Source organism: Sturnira hondurensis, unplaced genomic scaffold, assembly GCF_014824575.4.
Source record: "Sturnira hondurensis isolate 20B ecotype Veracruz unplaced genomic scaffold, ASM1482457v3 Scaffold0023357, whole genome shotgun sequence".
NCBI classification, from domain to species: Eukaryota; Metazoa; Chordata; class Mammalia; order Chiroptera; family Phyllostomidae; genus Sturnira; species Sturnira hondurensis.
The window spans coordinates 5,187,407-5,209,345 of NW_028095988.1; the positions used below are offsets into that span (position 1 = coordinate 5,187,407).

At 38.2% G+C, this 21,939-nt stretch overlaps 1 protein-coding gene across 2 annotated transcripts in view; it reads left to right on the forward strand.

The window, feature by feature from the left end:
- The window catches only part of PRKD1 (protein kinase D1), a 315,738-nt gene that overhangs the window by 213,073 nt on the left and 80,726 nt on the right, over positions 1–21,939 (forward strand). For both annotated transcript variants that reach the window (XM_037037455.1, XM_037037456.1), the window contains exons 3-4: positions 20,831–20,962; positions 21,751–21,911. In XM_037037455.1, the coding sequence (XP_036893350.1) occupies positions 20,831–20,962; positions 21,751–21,911 (293 nt within the window). The remainder of the gene's footprint in view (positions 1–20,830; positions 20,963–21,750; positions 21,912–21,939) is intronic.

Below are 21,939 nucleotides of genomic sequence, written 5' to 3' on the forward strand. Positions count from 1 at the left end.
CTTACCGTATTCCAAGATCCCCCAAAGTCCAAAACCTCATCAGCTCAAAAATCCCAGATCTCACTGTGTGGTGGTATTCTTGAAAAAGCCTTTTCTGAGATTTGGGTGTAGACTTTTGGATTTTTGGATTTTGGATACACAGAGCAGGACTTTCACAGACTTTAATATATCTGGTGCACGTGCACACACATACACACTCACACACTCTAACACAGAAAAAGAGGGAAGAAGGAAAATAGGAAGAAAAGGGGAAAAAAGATTATAAACAACAATAAAAGATAGCTTATAATGACTAAGAGTTCACTCAAACCTCAGAACCAATTAGGTGCTGATATTAGTCTCAACTCCTTTGTTGCATGAGGAAACTGAGCCACAGAGACCTTAAGTCACTCACCTAAGGTCAACTAGCAGTTAAATGATGAGCAGGGACCAAAGATTTGTGCCAGAGCTCAGATCCCAGAGTGTGAGCTCCTGGCTATGGCTTAGAACTGTCTTATTTGCTCTACTGCCATCTTTGCTGTACGGCAGTGACTGTATATACTTGTGCCATGGAAGGTCAAGTTGATGAGGGCAGTAGCAGTAGCCTAAGCCGGGGGCTGCTGAGAGAATACCATGAAAGGTGTCTCACCTCACCTTTCACCTCTCGGGCTGCAAGGAATGCTAAAGAGGCCAGCAACCCTTCCCTCTGAAAACTCTTCTCTGAATGCCCCAGAGTGCAGGGTACTGGTCTACGTACTAGCTTGGAACCTGACCAGTTTATTGCAGCGTAACTTCCTCTTAAGAGTAGACAAGGTGCTGTGGTGTCCAGAAATGGTAGCTTTGGTGCCTTATCAGGTGGTATCAGGTGGTGTTTTCTTTAGGGGTGTATGTCTCTGGGGCAAGGGGAAATCAGGGTTTGAGAATTTCTCTTTTAAAAAAAAATTTTTTTTTAGAGAGAGGGGAAGGGAAGTAGAAAGAGAGGGAGAAAAACCTCAATGTGTGGTTGTCTCTCACACACCTTATACTGGGGACCTGGCCTGCAACCCAGGCATGTGCCCTGACTGGGAATCGAACTTGCGATCCTTTAGTTCGCAGGCCTGTGTTTGATCCACTAAGCCACACCAGCCAGGGCAAAGCTTAAGAATTTCTAATGAAGGAATAGGCAGAAAGATACCAAGTGAGCCCCCTGGGTTAGAGGTGAAAGATTCTCATTCAACAGAAAAACTCAGCAGGGTGGAAGCCTACCTCAGTCTGTTTAGAATCACTTTCACCAGGGTCTACTTAGGATGGACCATCAGCTCTCCACAAGCAGCATAGCTGTGAGAATAGACTCTGTTGTCTTATGTAATCTTTCATGCCATGCTGGCCAAGAGCAAGGAACTATTTACACATCTGGATTAGAATCCAGAGAGGGGAAACACGCCTGGTTTCTCTCCTTTGGTTATCCTAGCACAGAATTAAGTTAGAGGAGGGACAGCACATAGGTAGCCTGGGCTTTGCTACCATGCTTTCGTTTCCGTGGAAGATGTTCACAGTATTGCCTGTGGAGCGCACTTACTGAACTCACGGGCAAACATTAATCAGTTGGTAAAGGATGCATGCAAGTTTAAAGAGTTTTACTCCAGTAAGATTCGTTCTTTTTCATAGGTTTATAATCTCATTAGGCCTATGTTAGACTAGACTATTCTCTCCCATACTTTGACATAGAGCATCAGGTATATATATATATATTTTTTTTTTACTGTGTTAGTCCTCATTGATTGTCATCATACAGGTCAGCCCTGGTTACATAGGGGTTTTGACGTTCTCAAAATCACATACGATGTTGTTTTATTTCCCCAGCTAGCAAATAATGAGTGGTGGTCACACCTTACATAGAAAGTATGTCATTGTTTTGTTTCTCCTTCTTAAGGCATAAAGAGGCTGGGAGGGGAGAGGGAGGTGATGAAGGTCTCAGCATGGTCCTCAGCTTCTCCCAGTGGTCAGAGAGCTAGCTGTAGGTTGCCTCAGCCAGAATGTCATATGGCTACACTCCAAGGACATTTCACTCTTGCTCCGGTGACCCAAAGGCATCACTGTGAACTTTTGTTATCTCATAATGCCAATTGATGCAGATAAGAAAAGTGTAAACATGTGAGATCCTTCTGCACTCTGAGTGAGGGCAGAAGTGCCTGTTCGTTCAGTTGCTTCTACCATCTTTGGCTTTCTCGGCCCCTTTAGCAGGCTGGACCCTGCCCCTTCACTTCCTCTCACCAAAGTCTCAAACTGACTTGATGTTAAAAAATACAGAAGTGTTTTTTCAGGCCACACAAACCACCCTTCTCCAAAGGCTTTCTTGTTCCCTCCTCTATGACACCCAGCTCTCCAGGTTTCCCTCAGCCCTTGCGTTTCCACTTGTAACAGTCCCTACAGCTGGCTCCTTCTTAGTCCTCAAGCCTCAGCTCTGAACTTTGTGTTCTACTTTTTACTTCTCAAAAAGGCTTATGGCATCTTAAATTCTTCAGCCACTTTTTGAGATTATTTTTTGAACCCCTATTCTTCATCTTGGCTTCATTGTGCATTTTCTTCTGCTAACGTAGTTTTCACACTGAAATGTCTCATTCCGAAAACTATGGGTCTAAAACAGGCTTTATCTTTAAATTATATTATAAACCCTTTTTATATTAATGGCACCAATATTTTGTTTCATCCATGCAAAAAAATAAAGCCAAACTACAACTGCAAGAATAAACAAGCAAAACTGAACTGAGTCATATTTTTCTTCCAATACTTAAGGCAACAATAAACTGCAGGTTTCTCCATTCTTCTGTATTTGTACTGCTGCTTTCTTAGTCTAAACCCACCAGGATTCTTACTGCTCTCCAAAGTGTCTCTGTTCCCTTTATGTCTCCCCTATATGCTCTTGAACTCACTCCATTAATCTCGCCCAAACACGGCCACTACTTAATCTGCCCAGCAGGGGAGGGGAAGGGGATCACAGGCAGCTTCAACGGTAACGATAATTTTTTTTCTTCAGTTAGATGGGAAGTACAATGACTCTTTATAATTATTCTTTAAAGTACACATTCATTATATATCTTCTTTCGTATGTGTGATATTTCTAACTAAAATGAATTAAAATTTCATTTTAAAAAGAGTCCATGCCTATGTCTTATTGCATTCTAGAGTCTCAACTTGAAACATCAAAGTTGTCCGTCAGCCCATCTCGTAGAAACCGCCCGCTGGGACTCCCATGGCCTGCCTGCCGCCCCCCTCCCCTCACTGATGCTGATTCCTTCGGGGCCCCTCACTTCCCACTTGTTTTCTCTTCTTATTCAGTTCTCATGGTGTCTCTGTCTGAGAAATTCTGTTTCTTCAGTCCAAGATTTGTATTTTCCTTCATCTGCACACTCTCCCCTCTCCTTGCCTGGAGCTCTTCTCGACCTTCACAATCTTCAAATCTGTGTTTCGTTAAGACTGGGGTATAGTCTACTTGGCCTATTTTTATATTTAGTATTTAATTTTTTTCATCAATGGAATATAAAGTCCTAGATGGTTGACCGTGAATCTTTTGCTATTTTGTTTTAATTATGTTTTAAGGACGCTGTATTTGTTTGGCTTAATAATGCCATGTCGAAATCATCCAAAGAATGTTACTTTAAATGTGGAACAAGCCAAAAAACTGTAGAAGAGCAGATATGATCTTTGAGTGTTGAGAACAATGGCCTTTGAAAACGACTTCAAAGCTCTACCAGATGTAGTAATCCCGCAGGCGAAGTCACCTTTCAGAATGTTTTGCTGAGAAGTGCTTGTCCTAATGTTATGTTTATAGCACACTTTAGGAAAATGGGCTAAAATGGCCATTGGGTATCAGTTTAATCTATTGTCTACTTACCATCAAATCAGTTTTCTTCCATTTTAAATGCCCAATTTAAGTTCATTTTCCTCTGATGTTTTGGTAAATGTGGCGTGTGGCTTGGTAGCCATCTTCATCGGGTCCTGAAAAGAGTCCGGGAAGAGGAATGCATTCTCTCCTGCCCCGTGGCCTTCTGAATAGCATGCAGCTTTTAACACAGGCTGGAGCTTTTAACTTATTTCAAACTAGGAAATAATGTACAGATTGTCCACAGTCTTTGATACTTATTTTAATGCTTACTTATTTTTTTCAAATAATACCTTGTGATTTAAGATGAGGATTAACACATTAAATGTGTGCCAATTGTGTTATGACTCAAATACTCACAGTCTATTCATTTAAACTTGTGCATTTATATTAAAATATTATTTTCGTCAGAGATACAATTAAAATCATTTAAGGATTGAAATTAATAGTAAGATTTCTTCCCTGTCATATATATATGATTTGGGCGATAAGAATTTATCAGACTGTCCTCTGTGTTACATGGTTCACACACACACGGGCACACTTTCTGATAGAAAGAAACTGAAATTTGTCGAAGACGCAGCTGCTCCCCAACTCTCCTGCTACTACTTCAAAGGCGCTGTGTAGGCAAGTTTAGGTGAAATTTCTATCAGTCCTTTAAGCACAAACTATTTGAGAGCACATGAAAGTTTAAAATCTTGTTCAACAAATGCTCTAAATCTAGCGAAATTTTAATATGGAAACCAGGAAAAAACAGTATTAGAAAGAAAAGGACATTGTAGTGACATAAATGTTTATGTCCCCTAAAATTTGTGCTGAAAACCTAACCCCTTAAGATGAGAGTGTCAGGAGGTGATTAGGTTGAGGGGTTGGGACCTCTGCATGGGATCAGTGTCCTCACCTGCCACGTGAGATTCCAGGGAAAGACGGCCCTCTGTGACCTAGGAATCAGGTTCTCACTCGACACAAATCTGCCAGCATCTTGATCTAGGACTTCCCATCTTCCAGAACTGTGGTTTGTGAGCTCCCCAGTCTTCTGTACTTCGTTTTAGCAGTCCAAACGGACTAAGAGGAGAGGAATGGTGTAGACCATGCCCACTAATGGAGGGGTTAATGGTTTTAAGCACATACTGTTCACTAGGCACTGTGATAAGCCTTTTCAGAGGTATAGAGATGTTAATTAATTTGCCAGGAATTACTGATTTACTTAACAGTAAAATTGTACTTAAAACCCAAGAATATCTGAAATCAGAACCCACATGTAGCTAATGAAATACTATTTTTGCTCCCTGGATACAAAAGTTCTAAATAAAATGTGAAGAAAATTAGAACCCCTGAGAATGCAAAACAGTAATACAAAATAACTGAGTAAATCAGTTTAGGAATAAGATGATAGGACATTATTAGTAAGTTAATTCTTTCTTATAATCTGTTCTGAATTTTAATACTCTTTCAAATAAGGAATAACAAATTCAAATAAATGGCATCATATTTAATGAGACTATACAAGCACAGTCCAATCAAGGTTAATAATATCTTTACTAGTCTTCAAAATTGTTCAGAACGTTCTTAGCAAATGTTGTAATAACACCACAAAAGTAAAAGAAGTAGAAACAGTGGAAAGCAACAGATAATGTGACTTATTTGCAGTTGATATGATGCCTTGGAAAATCCATCTGTAGGCCTGGATTCAGCTAGATCAAAGTTATTCTCCGGATCTTCCATCTCTAAAATGTCTGTTATTTGGTAGCCTAATTTGTCCACATTTAAAGCCTAAATCTCTTCGTCTATAAAATGAGGATAATAATAGCACTCATTTTGTGAGTGCTGGGGATTAAATTAAATAATGCATTGCTTACTGTACAGAACCCGTCTTCAAGTAAGTGTTCAAAAATGTCACCCTGTTATTAGCAAGTGCACTAATAAGAGAGCTTGAGAATAAAAATGAACCTTGAGTTCAGTAAATTAATGTAGAAAAATACTGTTTTAATACCAACCACTAGGTTCATTTTCTTTGCTCAATTCTCTCTTTAGAGAACTGCTGTCCATTACAGCTTTCTGCAGTCTGGAATTGGCTGTGCTTTCCAGCGCGCTCAAAGGCACTTACAGCCTTTGAGAACTTGAAATGCAGCTAGAGTTGCTGGGGAACTGAATTTTTATTACTTATTTTAAATATATTTTATTGATTATGCTATTATAGATTATGCTATTATTTCCCCCTTTATTCCCCTCTTCCCTGTATACTCCCTCCCACCAGCATTCCTCCCCTCTTAGTTCATGTCCGTGGGCTGTACTTATAAGTTCTTTGGCTTCTACAGTCTCAACTTTCCCTTGTCTATTTTGTACCTGTCATTTGTACTTCTTATTTCTTGTGCCTTTTCCCCGATCCTCCCCACTTCCCCTACCTGCTGATAACCCTCCATGTTGTCTCCATTTCTGTGATTTTGTTCCTGTTATAGTTGTTTGCTTAGTTTGTTATTTTGTGGGTTTTTTTTTTAGGTTCAGTAGTTGATAGTTGTGTTTGTTGTCATTTTACTGTTCATAGTTTTGATCTTATCCTTTGTCTTAGATAAGTCCCTTTAACATTTCATACAATAAGGGCTTGGTGATGATGAAGTCCTTGAACTTGACCTTATCTAGGAAGTACTTTATCTGCCCTTCCATTCTAAATGATAGCTTTGCTTGATAGAATAATCTTGGGTGTAGGTCCTTGCCTTTCATGACTTTGAATACTTCTTGCCAGCCTCTTCTTGCCTACAAGATTTTTTTTTTTTTGAGAAATCAGCTGATAATCTTATGGGAACTCTTTTGTAAGTAACTGTTTCCTTTCCTCTTGCTGCTTTTAAGATTCTCCCCTTATGTTTAATGTTAGCTAATGCAATAATGATGTGCCTTGGTGTGTGCTCCCTTGAGTTCAACTTCTTTGGGACTCTCTGAGATTCCTGGACTTGTACATCTATTTCCTTTGCCAGATTGGGTGAATTAGCTCTTGTTATTTTTTCAGAGTAAATTTTCAATTTCTTGAAATTCCTCTTCTCCTTCTGGCACCCCTGTGATTCAGTTGTTTGAACATTTAAAGTTACTGCAAAGGTTCCTAAGCCTTTCCTCATTTTTTTGAATTCATGTTTCTTCATTTTGTTCTGGTTGAATGTTTATTTCTTCCTTCTCCAAATCATTGCTTTGAGTTTTCTTCCCTTCACTGTTGGTTCCCTGTGTATTTTTCTATATTTCACTTTGCTTAGCCTTCACTTTTTGATGACCATACTCCATCATTTTTGTGAGCATCCTGATTACCAGTGTTTTGAACTCTGCATCTGATAGGTTGGCCATCTCTTCATCGCTTAGTTCTATTTTTTCTGGAGCTTTTATCTGCACAGTAAGGGCAAGTTATGTTGCTGGATTGTGGTGGTGTATGTGGGGTAGGGGTCTGAGAGAGAACAATGAAATTGAATTTTTAGTTTTATTAAATTCAGATGGAATGACAACATGTGGCTAGTGAAGACCGTATTGGAAATCAAAGTCCTGGAGTATCTCATTAATTCACATGGCTGTTTGCTGTTGTTATGCTGATGATTCTCAAACAAACTCTGCAGCCCTTGCCCTACTCTGAACATCATGTGTCCCATGTATCCATTTACTATGCCTCACCTACCCCAGCTAAAGTACAAAGAACGCTCCCTCTGTGAAGGAGGTTTGCCTCCCAGTACCCATCCTTTCCCATCTGGGGGGGAAACATTCTCTCCAGGATTCCTTGCAGTTAGTGGCTTCCAACAAGTGTGTGAGTTAAAGGAAGTGGGCTGTCCATTTTCTCTATCCTGCTGCCTAGAATTGATGGCCTTTTGGAGCTGGAGGAATAATCCAAATGAGGAGGTGTCTGAGTGGGCAGCTAGCAGAACCCTAAGTTCATAGAGTAGCCGTAGCAGCATGGAGCTGCCTATTTCTTCATGTGAGAATGTAACACATTTTACTATTGTTTATGAGCTATTATTTTGGGTTTCTTTGAAATAAATGTATGAATCTGATCCCGCTGTAAGACAGATTACATAGCCTACATTATGAAAATATTCAAGACATTAAAAATTAAATGAGTGAGTCCCTGGGTGGGCTGCTCAGTTGGTCAGAGCATTGTCCCGCTATGCCAAATTTATGGGTTTGATTGCCAGTCAGGGCACATACAAGAATCAACCAGAGAATGCTTGAATGAGAGGAACAACAGATTGATGCCTCCCTCTCTCTCTTCCCCACCTCCTCTCTCTTCCCCCCTTCCTCTCTCTCTCAAATCAGTAAAAACAAATAAACAAAATTTAAAAAAAAAATTTAAGTTGAATGATTGAAGATTATACAAAATAATAATAATGGTGATCATTGCCATACTAATGTTTGATGTCTTACCTGGCAAGTAAAGTAACTGCAAAATAAATATTTATCTCAGTGACAACAAATACTTGTTGAATGAATGAATGTTCTTTTATGAATGATATAGATGAGGAATTCATTCAGCATATACTTACCGACTACCTGAAATACCAGGATGTATGCTCTGTTCTGCAGAATAAAAATGGAACAAAATAAAACAAAGACAAACAGAACAAAAACAGAGTTAAGATCCAGTATGTTAGTATAGTATTTTTTTGTTGATGATTTGCAAATGTTGATTAGGAGAGTTAGCTGGGTTAGACTTTCAATTTAGAAACAGCATTCTCTGAAAGGTAAACAAAAAACGAAGTCACACTATTCTGCTCCTGAAATATTTTCACATAAATTTAAAACAAATAAACTATAAAAATAAGTGTGGACCAAATAACCTAGATTGGTCAAACTTATTGCAAATATCATTGTGTGTCAAAAACTTTAAAATGAGAATAAACAAGAAATATCTTAAATATTAGCAAATATTCATTATGACAGGGTAATTATATATCAGGCATTCATCTAAATGTTTATACATATTTAATACCTAAGTAGTGAAGTAATTACTTATATATATATATATATGTATATATATATATGGCATGCATCTGACGATGTGGTAACTAAGACCTACAGAGTTAAGAAACACTTAGTAAGTCGTGAAGCTGGGTTTTAACCCGGGCACCCTCGCTCTGGAACCGGCACTCCTGGCCTATTACACTTTATTAAAGAACAAAATACTTGCTGACCACAAAGCAAACTCTGCCATCACATGGACTAATATTCAATCCTAATACTCAGTCGCAGGGAATATTCTTCCTGATTAGGAGAGGAGCCACTATCAGAGGTTCAACAGGTGCATATAAAATTTCAATGCTGAAATATCTCAGAGAAAATGTTTCTACTGTATGCGAATCAGTTACCTAAACAAATTATAATAGGAAACATCAAATTTGTATAAAAATTTATCTCTATCCCATTTAAACACGTCTTATGTTATTTATCCTACATTGTGAAATCACTAGGTGTAATTTGTTCAAAATTAGCCCCCTGTTGCTTTTTATGACATTGTAATTTGTAATTTTTAAAGGGGATGAAATTAGAATAAATGCAGAAATTAGGCATCACTGTAATAATGGTATATGAGAAATAAATGTATATTAAATGAGTAAATGAACAGAAATGAAATAATAATTCACTTATATATATGTAGATAATTTTGATAATAAAAATGGATTATTGCACAAAATTAATTAAAAGCTGTCTAAACATAGTTAATTTTAGATGAAAAATCTCAATCTCTAATTACTTGTGGTATTTTCTACAAATTGTTTGGTAATGATGACTTATCTACTTGATAGATATTCTTTTGGAATATTCTTTGGAATATTCTTCCAAAATATTCCCTTAAATAGGACCAAAGTTTGTGATTTCAGGTATCAAGATGTAATGTGATATGAGATTCTAAAACAAATATAGGTAGCCCTCCATATGAGTGGGTTATGTCCCAAAATGCATTCATTTGAACATCCAGTATTTACGACACAGAATAACCTTGTGATTGAATGAATATTGTACATGGCGGCAATGATTCCAACATACTTTTTGAAAGGCCACTGGACCCACAGTGAACCAGGTGTCGTATGCCTTTTTGGCATCCATGTAGTTTCTTCAGTCAACTGTCTTTTCCAACCTTTTGCTGATTCTTCAATTGGTTCTTTTCTTAATCTTGTCGAGAAGTTTTAATGTATTTCAGATACATATCGTTATCAAAAATGTGTTTTTCAGATGTTTTATCCTAGCTTATAGCCTTCCTCTTTATTTCTTAACAGGTCTTTAAAAGATCAGATGTTTTTAATTTCAATAAAGTCTATCAATTTTTAAAATGAGTTATATTTTTGCTGTTGTATCTAGAAAATTTCTGCATAAACCAAGATGATAAACATTTTCTTTGAGATTTTCTTCTAGATGTTTTATAGCTTGTGGTTTATATTTGCATCCATGATCTATTTGAGTTAAATTTTGCAAATGGTGCAGAAACCTAAGATTATTATACATCTACATATGCGTATTAGAAAAAACGTTTCCCAGTTTTGTGCATTACTGCAGTGCAGTGCCGAGTATGAGTTTTAAATATTTTCTCAATGAAATGATTATGAAACTGCTTTTTTCAGTTAATAATTATATTCCTCTTTTCAAAGATGAAGGAAGTGAAGTACAGAGAGATTCTGAAGCTACCTTATCTCACTCTAAAATCCATTGTTAACTGGTGTTACGAAAGGAAGTTCTTTTCAAGAATAAAGATCCCACATTGTGAATGGCCTGTGGCCTACAGGTCACAAATAGGCATTTCTTTTCACTGTACCTCACCACTATAGCTGGGGGCTCTGGACCCTAGACCTCTACCTCCCTCATCCCAGCATCACCCTTGGCTCCAATGCCCTGGTGAATGGATAAACTGATGGCCGTTTGAAAGGATTTTTTGGTGATGGATAAGCAACCTGTGGCATATGAGCCAAATGGAATCTGACTCAGCATTCAAAAGGAACAAACTGCAGATGCACATACAATGTGGATGAAATTTAAATGAGTTGTGCTGAAAGAAGCTAGAGTCAAAAGGCTCCATTTGTATGGCATGCTGAAAAAGGGACAGAAACTAAATCAGTGGTTGCTGGGCACAGGGTGAAGACGGAGGTCTCTACAAAGACACATGGGAATCTGGGCAGGGCTGATAAGCTTGTTTCTTATCCCAGTCACAGCACCTGTTACACAGTTGTTGAAACTACACAGGAAGGATAGATTCTACTTTATGTAAGTTATACCTCAATAAACCTCATTAAAATCATAAACTCAGATTTTCAATAAATAGAGCTCTTTTATTCTAGTAGACCGCAGTGGACCAAAGAATCCAATCAGTCAGCCTGATTCTTTAAAAGAAACCAGGGAGTCCCTCAGCAGCAGGTTCCCTTCCCGCAGGGCCCCGGAGAGGCAGCCAGAACAATTCCTGCACACAGCAGGTGCCCAGTTAGCAGGCACTGAAGTGATTTCTGATGTCATCGAACAGTTGCTTTTTCTGGAGTAGGAATACGCAGCCGATTTCATAGCTTCTCGTGGTTTTGTGGTTTATGAATCAAAAGTAAGCATCTGTTTTTATGAAAAGTACGAGGAGACCTAAACTTAAAGCAAAGCCTATAGGGCCTTGACCTGGTGTCTCTAATGTGCAGATGTATTTGATAACAGTGATGCTGTTTGTCGCCACCAACCCTGCTGCCTATTAGAACAGTTTCCTATACAACTGCACCTAGTCTTTGTCCACCAGTCTTCTGTAAGTAGTCTAAAGGGCAATTTGTATGCTGGCGTTCCTCATATAAATAAAGTCATTATCCTTTTAAAGGTATAAAGTCTCCTGTATGTGATGGAGCTTTCTTAGAAACAGAATTGACCTTTCTTTCCCCCTGTTCAGGATGCCTGCAGAGCCTGCACTCATTAGCCAGAATGTGACTCCATGACATTTTTACTTAATTTTCTTTTTCCTCTATGTTGGACACATGGGGCAACCATTTATGTTCTTTCTTGACCTGAGATGCTCTCTAATCTCCTTCCAGCTGTGGCATTTGTCATTCAGTCACATCAGGATATGGTGACCCTTCCTTCCCCACGGCAGTTCCTAGCTGTTAATTGATTCATTTTAGAGAAGGAACTACACACAGTCCTATGGACTTAGCTTCATTTAATTAGTGTTCAGCAGAACAGTGGCTAGAAAAGCAATTTCCTCTAGAGTGCAAACGCATTCTTTATGAGGTAGCAGAAGAACAAATATTAGTTTTTAATGCTTTTAGTTTTTATAAGTGCTGTGGATTGATAATAGACTTAAAAGCAGTAATTCCTTATATTAATACTGATGATGCTGACAATACTGATAATGCTAACAATAAAAGTAATCATAAATAATAACCGGAATTCAAACTCAGGATTTTTTATTACATACATACTGTTCATCATTATGCTGAGAAATTTTGTGATAATTATCACCAGTACGCCAAGGATTGTGCTAATTACTGTATTCTTCTCTGAGCCCAACTAGGTGAGCTTCATCGAGCCAGTTTAAGAGAGAGAGACTCTGAGCTTGAGAGAGGTGAAGTAGCTTTCCCAGGGTCACCCATGTGCTATGACCAGGATTAGAACCCAGGTATGCTCTGGCACTGTGTCCATGCTTTTCATAGCTGCTTACACATATAGCCTTTAGAGTGATAAGGTACTAGCAAGGACATCTCTGAAATGCTAGACATTGCTAGACACTTCTTAAAATGGGATTGTAGAGCCTAAGAAAGAAGATACCTACTAAGAAGGGCTGTCAGTGGCTTAACCGGGTTCAAATTTAACAAACAGAGCCTAAGAGCCATTTCTTAACAAGAGCCTCTCATGGCAAACTACACCTCAGGGAGAAGCCCACACTACACTGCCTTTCTCCCTTGCTGAGCTGCCTGCCTGCACTGTGTTCCTGCCACCTGAGCCAACCTTTATAAAGGAGTTCCTGGAATTGTATTTCAACCTGGAGGAATGAGGCTTTCCTGTCCAATTAGAGCAGGCACAGCTATATCCTTATCAGCATCTTCACCAACCAATGAGAATGGCTGGCCCTATTCTGGCCAATTAGGGCAGTGCCTTTTGGACCAGTCAGATTACAAGGATTTGGAGTCCTTTTGTGCTTGAGGATGGACCAATCAGGAACACAGGAGCAGGGACTTCCATCTATATTAAGCCAGCTCTCATCTGGCTGGGGAGCTACTTTCCCTTTCCACTGAAGACAGAAGACATTATTTCCCTGGCTGGAAGTGAAACACCAAAGATGTAATCCTAAAGACGTTTAGCCGGAACAGCACAGATCAGACCAACACAGGAGCTGAGTGGAGCACAGAGAGGAGCAGGGCAGACAAGACCAGACCTACGCAGAGCAAAGGAGAGCTGTGTAGCCAGAGAGGAGCCTCGCCCCAGGACCAGCAGCTCAGGACTGCCTAACTGCCCAGCTGTTTTCACAGCTATGCTGTATATCACAGTTGAGCTGTTTGTACTGAATAAAGTTTGCTTTGCTTTACTTTTGAATTTGAAATATTCTATTTACAGATTATCAGGACTTAGCAAAATGTAGAATCTTAGAGAAGCAATGTGTTTTAAAGGTTTATTTATTTAACCAGGGACATTAGTTACTTAATATGTCTATGTATAATCAGAGAAAGTATTATCCTTATTCTCTAGCAATCTGTAATGTCAGGTGTGAACAGATAAAGGAGTAAGGGGTGGCAGTATAGAGTGATGTGTTTCATAATACAAGTGTGCCCAGGAGCCTATGAGAACAGAGAAGAGGACGATTTACATCAGGGGGGGCAGGCCTACTGGAGAAGGCTTCCCAGAGCAGGTGATACTGCGCTGAGTTGCTAGATGGGTAAGAGTTAGATAAGTAAGAAGTGGCTCCCTTCAAAACTGAAGGGACGTTTTGTGTCAAAGACAGGGGCTGTACATTAGTAATGGCTGAACAAAAAAAAGAAAAAGTATGTTGAGGGAAATGTTCTTGATGTTTTTGGCTGACTTCTCAGTGTGGAGATGGAGGGGAAAAAATGACTCCTCTGGCTCTCTCTTTTATTTACGTGGAGTTACATTTCGTATCTCTTTCATCCTTGTAGTGTCTTCCTGGCAGGTGGCATTGCTGCGTCTGCAGCAGTTGTTCTGCAGCAGTCATAGAGCTCGGGTGCCTGGGAGGGAAACAGAGGGTCACTCGCGTGTTTATTGTAACTCTCCAGGTTCTGGAACCGATCCCAGAGGTGTTGGTGAGCAGGAGTTTAGCTCTGCCGTCAAATCTGCGGCTGTCTCTCTAGTTAAAAAGAGGAGAAAAATGAAGATCTGTTTCTTTCTGAACAGGAATGAATGCATGTGAACTTTCTTAATTTTCTTAATAAAGATCTGCCCTTTAATGTTAGTAATTATATTCTAAATACTGGAATTACTAAACTTAATTAGCTTTCTGTGACCTCCCGTATGTAATTGTCATAAGTAATCCTATTGTACCAATGCAAAATAAAAGACACATCTGACTCTGACAAGCCATCCAGTTGTGCCTGCCGTCTGATCACGCTGACACATCTTCCCCCTTTGATTTCTTCCATCACTTGGAAGATTCATGAACTCCTCTTACTTTCTGAAGTCAGTTTTCCTCCAGAGATTTGATAAGCATTCGCTTCTGTTTCCTTCTAGTTTTTCTATGGTTTGGTTTTATATTTTAACTTTTTACTCTCAGGTATAATATATGTATATATTTTATAAGCTTATAAATTGTACTTTACCCCAAGTAGCTAATTACTACTAATTGTTAATCATTTGTTAAGTAATGTCCCCTGGTAAATTAATTTTGATATCTCTTCTATCATTTAAAATTCATTAACAGATTTTTATGATATAATTTCTATCCTGTTTATCTCTCTTGTGTCTTACACACTAACACATATTTTAAAATATAGGTTTATAGAATATTTTGATAGCAACCAGGGCTGAATTTCTTCATTACCCATGTTTAAAATGTTTCTTTCTTAGCAAGATCTTTCCTATGTTTTCTATAGAAGGCCTTTAGAGTAGTTTTATTAAACCCAATAGGATTATATGGTTGTTAGAATATTGCAGTAGATTTTTTCTAATTAAAATTCTTGAGCCTTCACTTATAATTCATTTGGGCTTATTGAAAATAGTTTATTTAAAGTCCTTAGATAATCTCTCTTCAATCATCCTAGATTTCACTTCCTTCTTCAATATGTTTGTTCTTTCTCTTCTTTCTTACAGTCCACTTCTAGAAAAAGCAGAAACAGAATTACAGTTGAATAGTTCAGCCTCTTCTATTTTATCTGGTAGTATTACACTATATTTTTCCATGGTTCAAACCGATCTCCATTTTATTCTTTCCACGTATAACACAGGTAAAAGGTCTTTTGTTCAGTTTCAGCTTTTTTGTTTGTTTATTTCTTTATTTTTATTGTCGACACTAATACAGATGCCTCCATTTTCTCCCCCTTTACTACCCTCTATTCATCTCCGATCCCCCTTCCCTCTGTTGTCCGTATTTCTGAGTTACGAATTTTTGTTCTTTGGTTAATCCCCTTACTTCCTGTTATCCATTCCCCTGCCCTTCTCCCTCCCCTCTGACAGCTGTCAGTCTGTTCCAGGTGTCCATGCCTCTGTTTCTAGTTTGTTCCTCAGTTTATTTTGTTCATTAGATTCCACATGTGAATAAGATCATGTGGTGTTTGTCTTTTTCTGATTGGCTTATTTCGCAGGCTTCATTCTTTTCCTTCTTTAGCCTTCTTGGGATGGTTCTCACTGGCCAAGCCACTGTTTGCCTTCACTTTGCCCCTGTGCTACTGATAATGTAGTTGATGTGTTCTCTTTTTCCACAGGAGCCCAGCAGATAGTTTCCTGGGCAGTTCCATCAGTTTCTCTAGATATGAACGCCTTTTTTTCCTAATTAGGGTAACTTGTTATTGTGCTATAAATCTGGCTTGTGAGATCTTTCTACTCTTGGAGTCTCTGGCCATACACTTAGAAAATATTTTCCCAGAACTTTCTGAACTGTGTAATCAACATATCTAAAGACAATTTATTTTATTTTTCTCTTGGCTCGTATAATCTCTGGGATGATATATTCACAGACTTTTAAGTTCCCATCATTGCACCCCACTAACGTTTTTCTGGTCAGATGTGATCTAAAAATAGAAATTCCCTTTTATTTTCCTTCAACCACCTAAAAGATGCTCCCATAAATATCTCAATAAGAATTTGTTGAATCTTCTTGTTGCTGAACTATTCAACTTTGGCTCCACCACACATCTGGGCCACAATAGCCTGGAAATGACCTGTTGTCATGTCTCAGGTAACCGCCCCATGGACACTCTTGCTAACTGTCCTAACTATGCAAAAGACAATGAAGTGTCAAGAACCGCCAGTAATTATAATTACCAAAAAATATCTAGATAATCCTATAAATTATCTATAATTAAGTAAAATTAGACCTTATATAAATGTTCCCTCTCTTTTTTATTTCATTCTCTGCTTTTTAAAATGTTCTCATCCTTCAAGAGTCCGTTCAGAGCACCGCTCTGATGAAGGTTCCCTGACAGACGCAGGCAGTCTCCGCCCTCCGCCTTTCTTTTGTGTTTCCATCCTTGCACTTTGTGTTAATTGTTTATGGGTCTGTTATTCTTATTTTGACTTTGAATCCTTAACAATATATGTTGTTCATTTTTCTATTTCTGACATAAAACTGTATTACCTAGTAGGTTCTAGATATATTAATAAAACATAACATAAATCAACTCTAATGCTTGAAGTTACTAGGACTGCTTGCTCTACCTCAGCTGATTTAAGAAAGATGTGAAAGTGTCTTAATTTTAAATACTTAAAAGCTTTTAGAACTGTGACCACCAGAAGTTACAGATGAGTATTTGGGACTCATAAAAAACTATTGAATAATTTGAGGCACTCACAAATGCAATTAAGTGATTTGTGAGTAGTGATTATTTTACTAAACACTCAAGGAACAGAGGATAATTTTTGTATTTCTATTATGTGTATGTATGGATGACTAATAGGGTATCAGTGTGGAGATGGTTAGAATGTTTCTTACCCAGGCACCTTAAAACGGATGAACATATGTTGGGGCCACGGTACCCAGAAGCTATTTTCAGTATTCCAAAGGCTAAGGAAGCACCAAATTCATCCCAACAACTCTGCACAGCTTTTGAAAATGTCCCAGCATTTTGTTCTTGGCGGGACCAACACACTGAATGTGGTAACTTACACTGGTTATTGCGTGAACACAAGCTCTGGTTGACCTGTAGTTAGGCATTACCATTGACTTTTGGAAAAATCTAAAAACTAGTTATTGTTACTAGTTCCAATTTGTTTTAATGGAGGAGGACTTCAAAAAATGGAATCTATGTGGAAAGCATATTAAAGGGATATTTTATCATGAACTGAGTTAAGATCGTTCTATAGATTATTTTATAGACTTTTCTTCCCAGTATTTTTGGCATCTCTGAGGTAAAGGTACATCTTACAGTGATAGTGTATTATATTTTATTACAGTGTTTTCTTTAAATCCAAGTGTTTTATAAAATAAAGATGTGGTTTATTATTCATAGTGTTTCAAAGGTCAAAGAAATACAACTTCGTTCATAGAGGCTGGGGAGGTCTGTATGGTGCAGGTGTCAGGACTGGATCAAAATCCTGTGGCTCCTTTATATCTCTGAAGCTCAGTTTTCTCATCTGTAAAATGGGGATAATAACATCTACTTGATAGACTGCTTGTGAAAAATTGAATGAGGTGATACTTGCAATGTGTTAAACTTTTCTTTTATTATATCTGTCCCAATTTGTTGATGTAGAAAGAGTTAATGCTTCTCTAAAATTGCCAAAATTACCAGTAAAAAAAAGTTACTGAAAATCTTGAAAGATCTGACATTATTTTATTTTATTATGCAAATAATTTGACCTCCAGAAGTTATTTTGCTTTGGAAGCCTCGTTTGGTCTGTACTGCTAACCAAACATTTTATTCCAGTTTGTGCAACAATTTATAATGAACCTTAAAAGAACTACTGATTATCTTAGAGTTTTTGGCTCAATTACCTTTTTCAAATACTCAGTGACTAAGGAAAGCATGTCATTTTCTCCTCTCCTGCACACTGGAGCATAATAGACTGTGAATAGAGCAAATCAAAGAAGCACAAATACCAGGTTATGGGGCCCATTGTGTTCAGTTTGTAGCTCTGTTATATGGTTTTAATTTAGGTCGACTGATTGTAACAGGCTGACAGATAACACATTGTTCCTCCCTTGGAATCTCTAGACACTTTAATATTCCTATTCTTCTCTGTCCATTTTGATTCTGAGATTTAAGAGAAATAGAATTGCAGCATTCACTTTGTTTTCTTGCACTAAGTGATTATCTCTGAAGTGCAATTTTGTGATTAGGTGAGATGACATGCATGCTCTTGGCTAATGCTGCTCCCCCCAGGGTGCAGAACAGGTAAATTCATAATGAATGGATGTTATGCTTTGATTTCAAATGGGTGTGAAACCTCACCGCACTTGGTAGCTTTATTTTTAAAATCTATTTAATTATTTTAAAATTAACAGGAGAATATTAAAATTGAACTTTAGAAAATGGCATTTAAACATAAGTCAAGGATGCTAACTGCTTATGAATGTTAATCTCTCTCAAAAAGTGAATAAACAAACTTACGTGACATAAATTGGGGTGGGTTACTGAAAATCTTCAGTTTAATTATTTTTATTCTCCCTGATTAATTTAGAGAACTATTTGAATGCAACTTGGTGTTACTATTGTCAAATTCTAATGTGCCTTATTTTGAAAACTACATAATTATTCAACTAATTGCTGTCATAGTATTGTCATAGTTGTTTGGTGCTCGAGGGGTGACATTTGAGGGTGGGATGGGGATGGAGAAGCCAGGAGTTAATGGTTGGCACAAAGTATTTTTTAACTATTTTCTTGGATGATTTCAAAACAAATTTTGCCCGTGAATATGACAGATCAGCTTTAAAGAGTGTTTAGCATTCACTCCTAAATTTAGACACATTTTGATCAGACCATGAAAGGTACCCAACAGTACCTTTGTACTGATTTACTGAGAATAAGCAATTGACCTTATATTGTGAATCTTGAAGTGAGAAACGTAACAGACAATTTCTCAAATGTGATACAGCTGAGTTTTTTTATTAGTAACCTTAACACTAGGTAGGACTCCATGTACGCAGTGCCGGTGCACGGTCGCCTGGCTCCAGCTCTTTGATCAGCTCCTTCTTCCCACATTTACATCTCTGAGCACAGGGTTCAGTATGCAGTTAGAGCTTAATAAATCTTCGTTATTCCTGTTATTGTTTTCATCATATTTCTAATTGAGTAAAAACCATAGCTTTAATAAGCTGATAGATGATTTTCAGTAATAAATCACATTAATTTGGAGTAATTTTATTCAAGATTTAAGGAAAAACCAACCCATGAATTTTTTTATCTTCTATTAGGGTCCAGTTATGTCCTGTGAACCCTCAATAATATTCTTTCTGGCGATCTGATTCACTTCCCTGCGTGTTCTATTATCACTTACCCTGATGGATGTGATGCCCTCAAACTTATTCTCATAATTGTGGATACCTCTGTAGCAGAGATGGAGTACCTTCCCAATTTCCTTCTTCTCTGAACCGAAGTTACTCTATCATTGCTGTGGGTTTTTTGTTCGTTTGACCTGCCTTTCCTGCTAATGTGGTAGGCTCTGTGAAGATATCTTACTAACTTTTACATCTTTATCCCCCTACAATGTGCCATTGGCAATGTTGAAGGTGCCTGACAAATGTGTGTTGAGAAATAAGACAATAGAGCAAACAAGAGGAAGACAAGATAGAAGCGTATATGTAAAGCCTAAATTTTCCCCCAAATTCTCTTTGAATAAAACCTTAGGAAATCAAGAGCACATGAGTCTGTCCCTGGGTTTGTCCTAACAATGGAAGTTTAAACTTGAAGGGCCTGGAAAAGTCACCATCAGTCAGACCTTCTCTTTTAGAGTCTGAGAAACTGAGGCAGGCTCAACATCAGGCTGTGTATGCAAACTGGTTTACAAGATATACCCCGACCCATTTAGAATTTTGGGGAAAGGGATGGTCTTTCACTTTTAATTCTTTATACCTTTCTGTTTCTTCATTTGAACAACCACCATTACCAACAACAACAAAAACCATGAGCCACTCTTATAACGTCATAAGTACATGTAGAAAATTATAATTGAAAATAATGAATTTCAATACTCTGCATGAATACCATATAGAAAAAAGTAGGCAGGAAAAAAATGATCTACAGCGTGGATATCATTTGCTAAAGTATATTCTCAAAGAACAGACTGGAGTTCACCTGTTTTGTATTAAACCTCTGGCATATTGGTGAAGAGGCTGCTTGCTTATTTTTAGGTCAGGATTTATACACTTACCTGTCTTGCCTAAGAGGTCAAATACCTATCTCCACAAGAAGACACTGCTCAAGATTTCTTATCTGTGTTTCCATTGGGCCCCACCCCTCTAATGGACTCATTCATGGTCATGTTCAAGTATGTGCCCTCTGATCTGTCTAACTTCATCAAAAGTTTATTTACTCTAGGATTTCTGAATTCCTTTCTGGTTCGTTTAAGGACAGAAAAAGCAAAATATTTTAAAGTAACAGCAGGTATTTGTAAATTGAGTTGGGTTATTCTTTCATTCTTGCTTTCTTTGAGCATTTTGGCTACTTTCAAAGCGGCCTGAGACTTTGACAAGTAGAGGAGAGGGTTGCATAGCACCGTTTGTAAAACTGTTGTTGGAAAGAATAGAGTCTACTGGCTAAAAGCCAAGCAGTGTTGCGACTCATCTTTCCTAGCTTTCCCCAGAGAGTTATTACATATCTATACTTGCATATTAATTATCTTGCACACTAGTTATGTACCAATGAGGGTATCCGTTCAACTCAATTTTCAACATTCCTGTTTTTACAGCTTCTGCCACCTTTGAGGACTTCCAGATTCGCCCCCACGCCCTCTTTGTTCACTCATACAGAGCCCCAGCTTTCTGCGATCACTGTGGAGAAATGCTGTGGGGGCTTGTCCGCCAAGGCCTTAAATGTGAAGGTAGGAAATTCCCTCCCCAACCAAGCTGAACACAGGCTGGAATTACCTGCTTATGTTGTGCCCTTTACAACAATGCTTTCTCTGCCTCAGATGCCTTCCAGGGGGTTGGGGACTGCATGGGTTCTGTTCTGTTCATTTCTGTACATTTCCTGTCTTCCACGTATTTGCTCTGGCCTGGGAAACCCAATTCTCACACCCTTTCCCTGTTTCATATGAATATATTTCTTTTGAGTAAGTGTTTGTTGAGATGAGCAAAGGTTCAGGAAGTTAATCAAACCATCCAAGGTCTCTCAGTTATTGAATGGCAGATACAACTTGTGCCATACCTGAATACCAATGTCATGGTTTTATCACCCTCTGTGGAAAGAAATCCTTGAACTGGGGAGCCAGAATTTAAATCAATGTAGTGCAGAAGTTATGATGCTTTGTGATTGATTTTCTTCACGTGCCCACTCGCATTAGAACTTGTGGCAATTAAACATGGCTCAGATCATCTCTTTGGACTTATTCTTCTAGGTCCTTCAAAGCCAAAATTTATTAGATCAAAGAACATTTTTAAAAATGATAATCATAGTAGTCGCTGAGCTCATCCAGTAAAATCAGAATTTAAGACCCAGATTATTTACAGAAAATAAACCAGCAAAATCTCAAAAGAAAATTTGAATACCAAGTATCCCCAAGAGAAATGGAAGCAGTATTATTTTTAAAAATTTGAAATTTACAACTGATATTAGAATAGCTTTTAATTTATGGTTGAACAAAAGTCATTTTTATTTTCTTTTTTCCAGGATGTGGTCTGAATTACCATAAGAGATGTGCATTTAAAATCCCCAACAATTGCAGTGGTGTGAGGCGGAGAAGGCTCTCAAACGTTTCCCTCACTGGGCTCAGCACAGTCCGCACAGCATCTGCCGAGCTCTCCACCAGCGCCCCCGATGAGCCCCTTCTGGTAGGGCCTTCTGTTCATCCATTCCCCC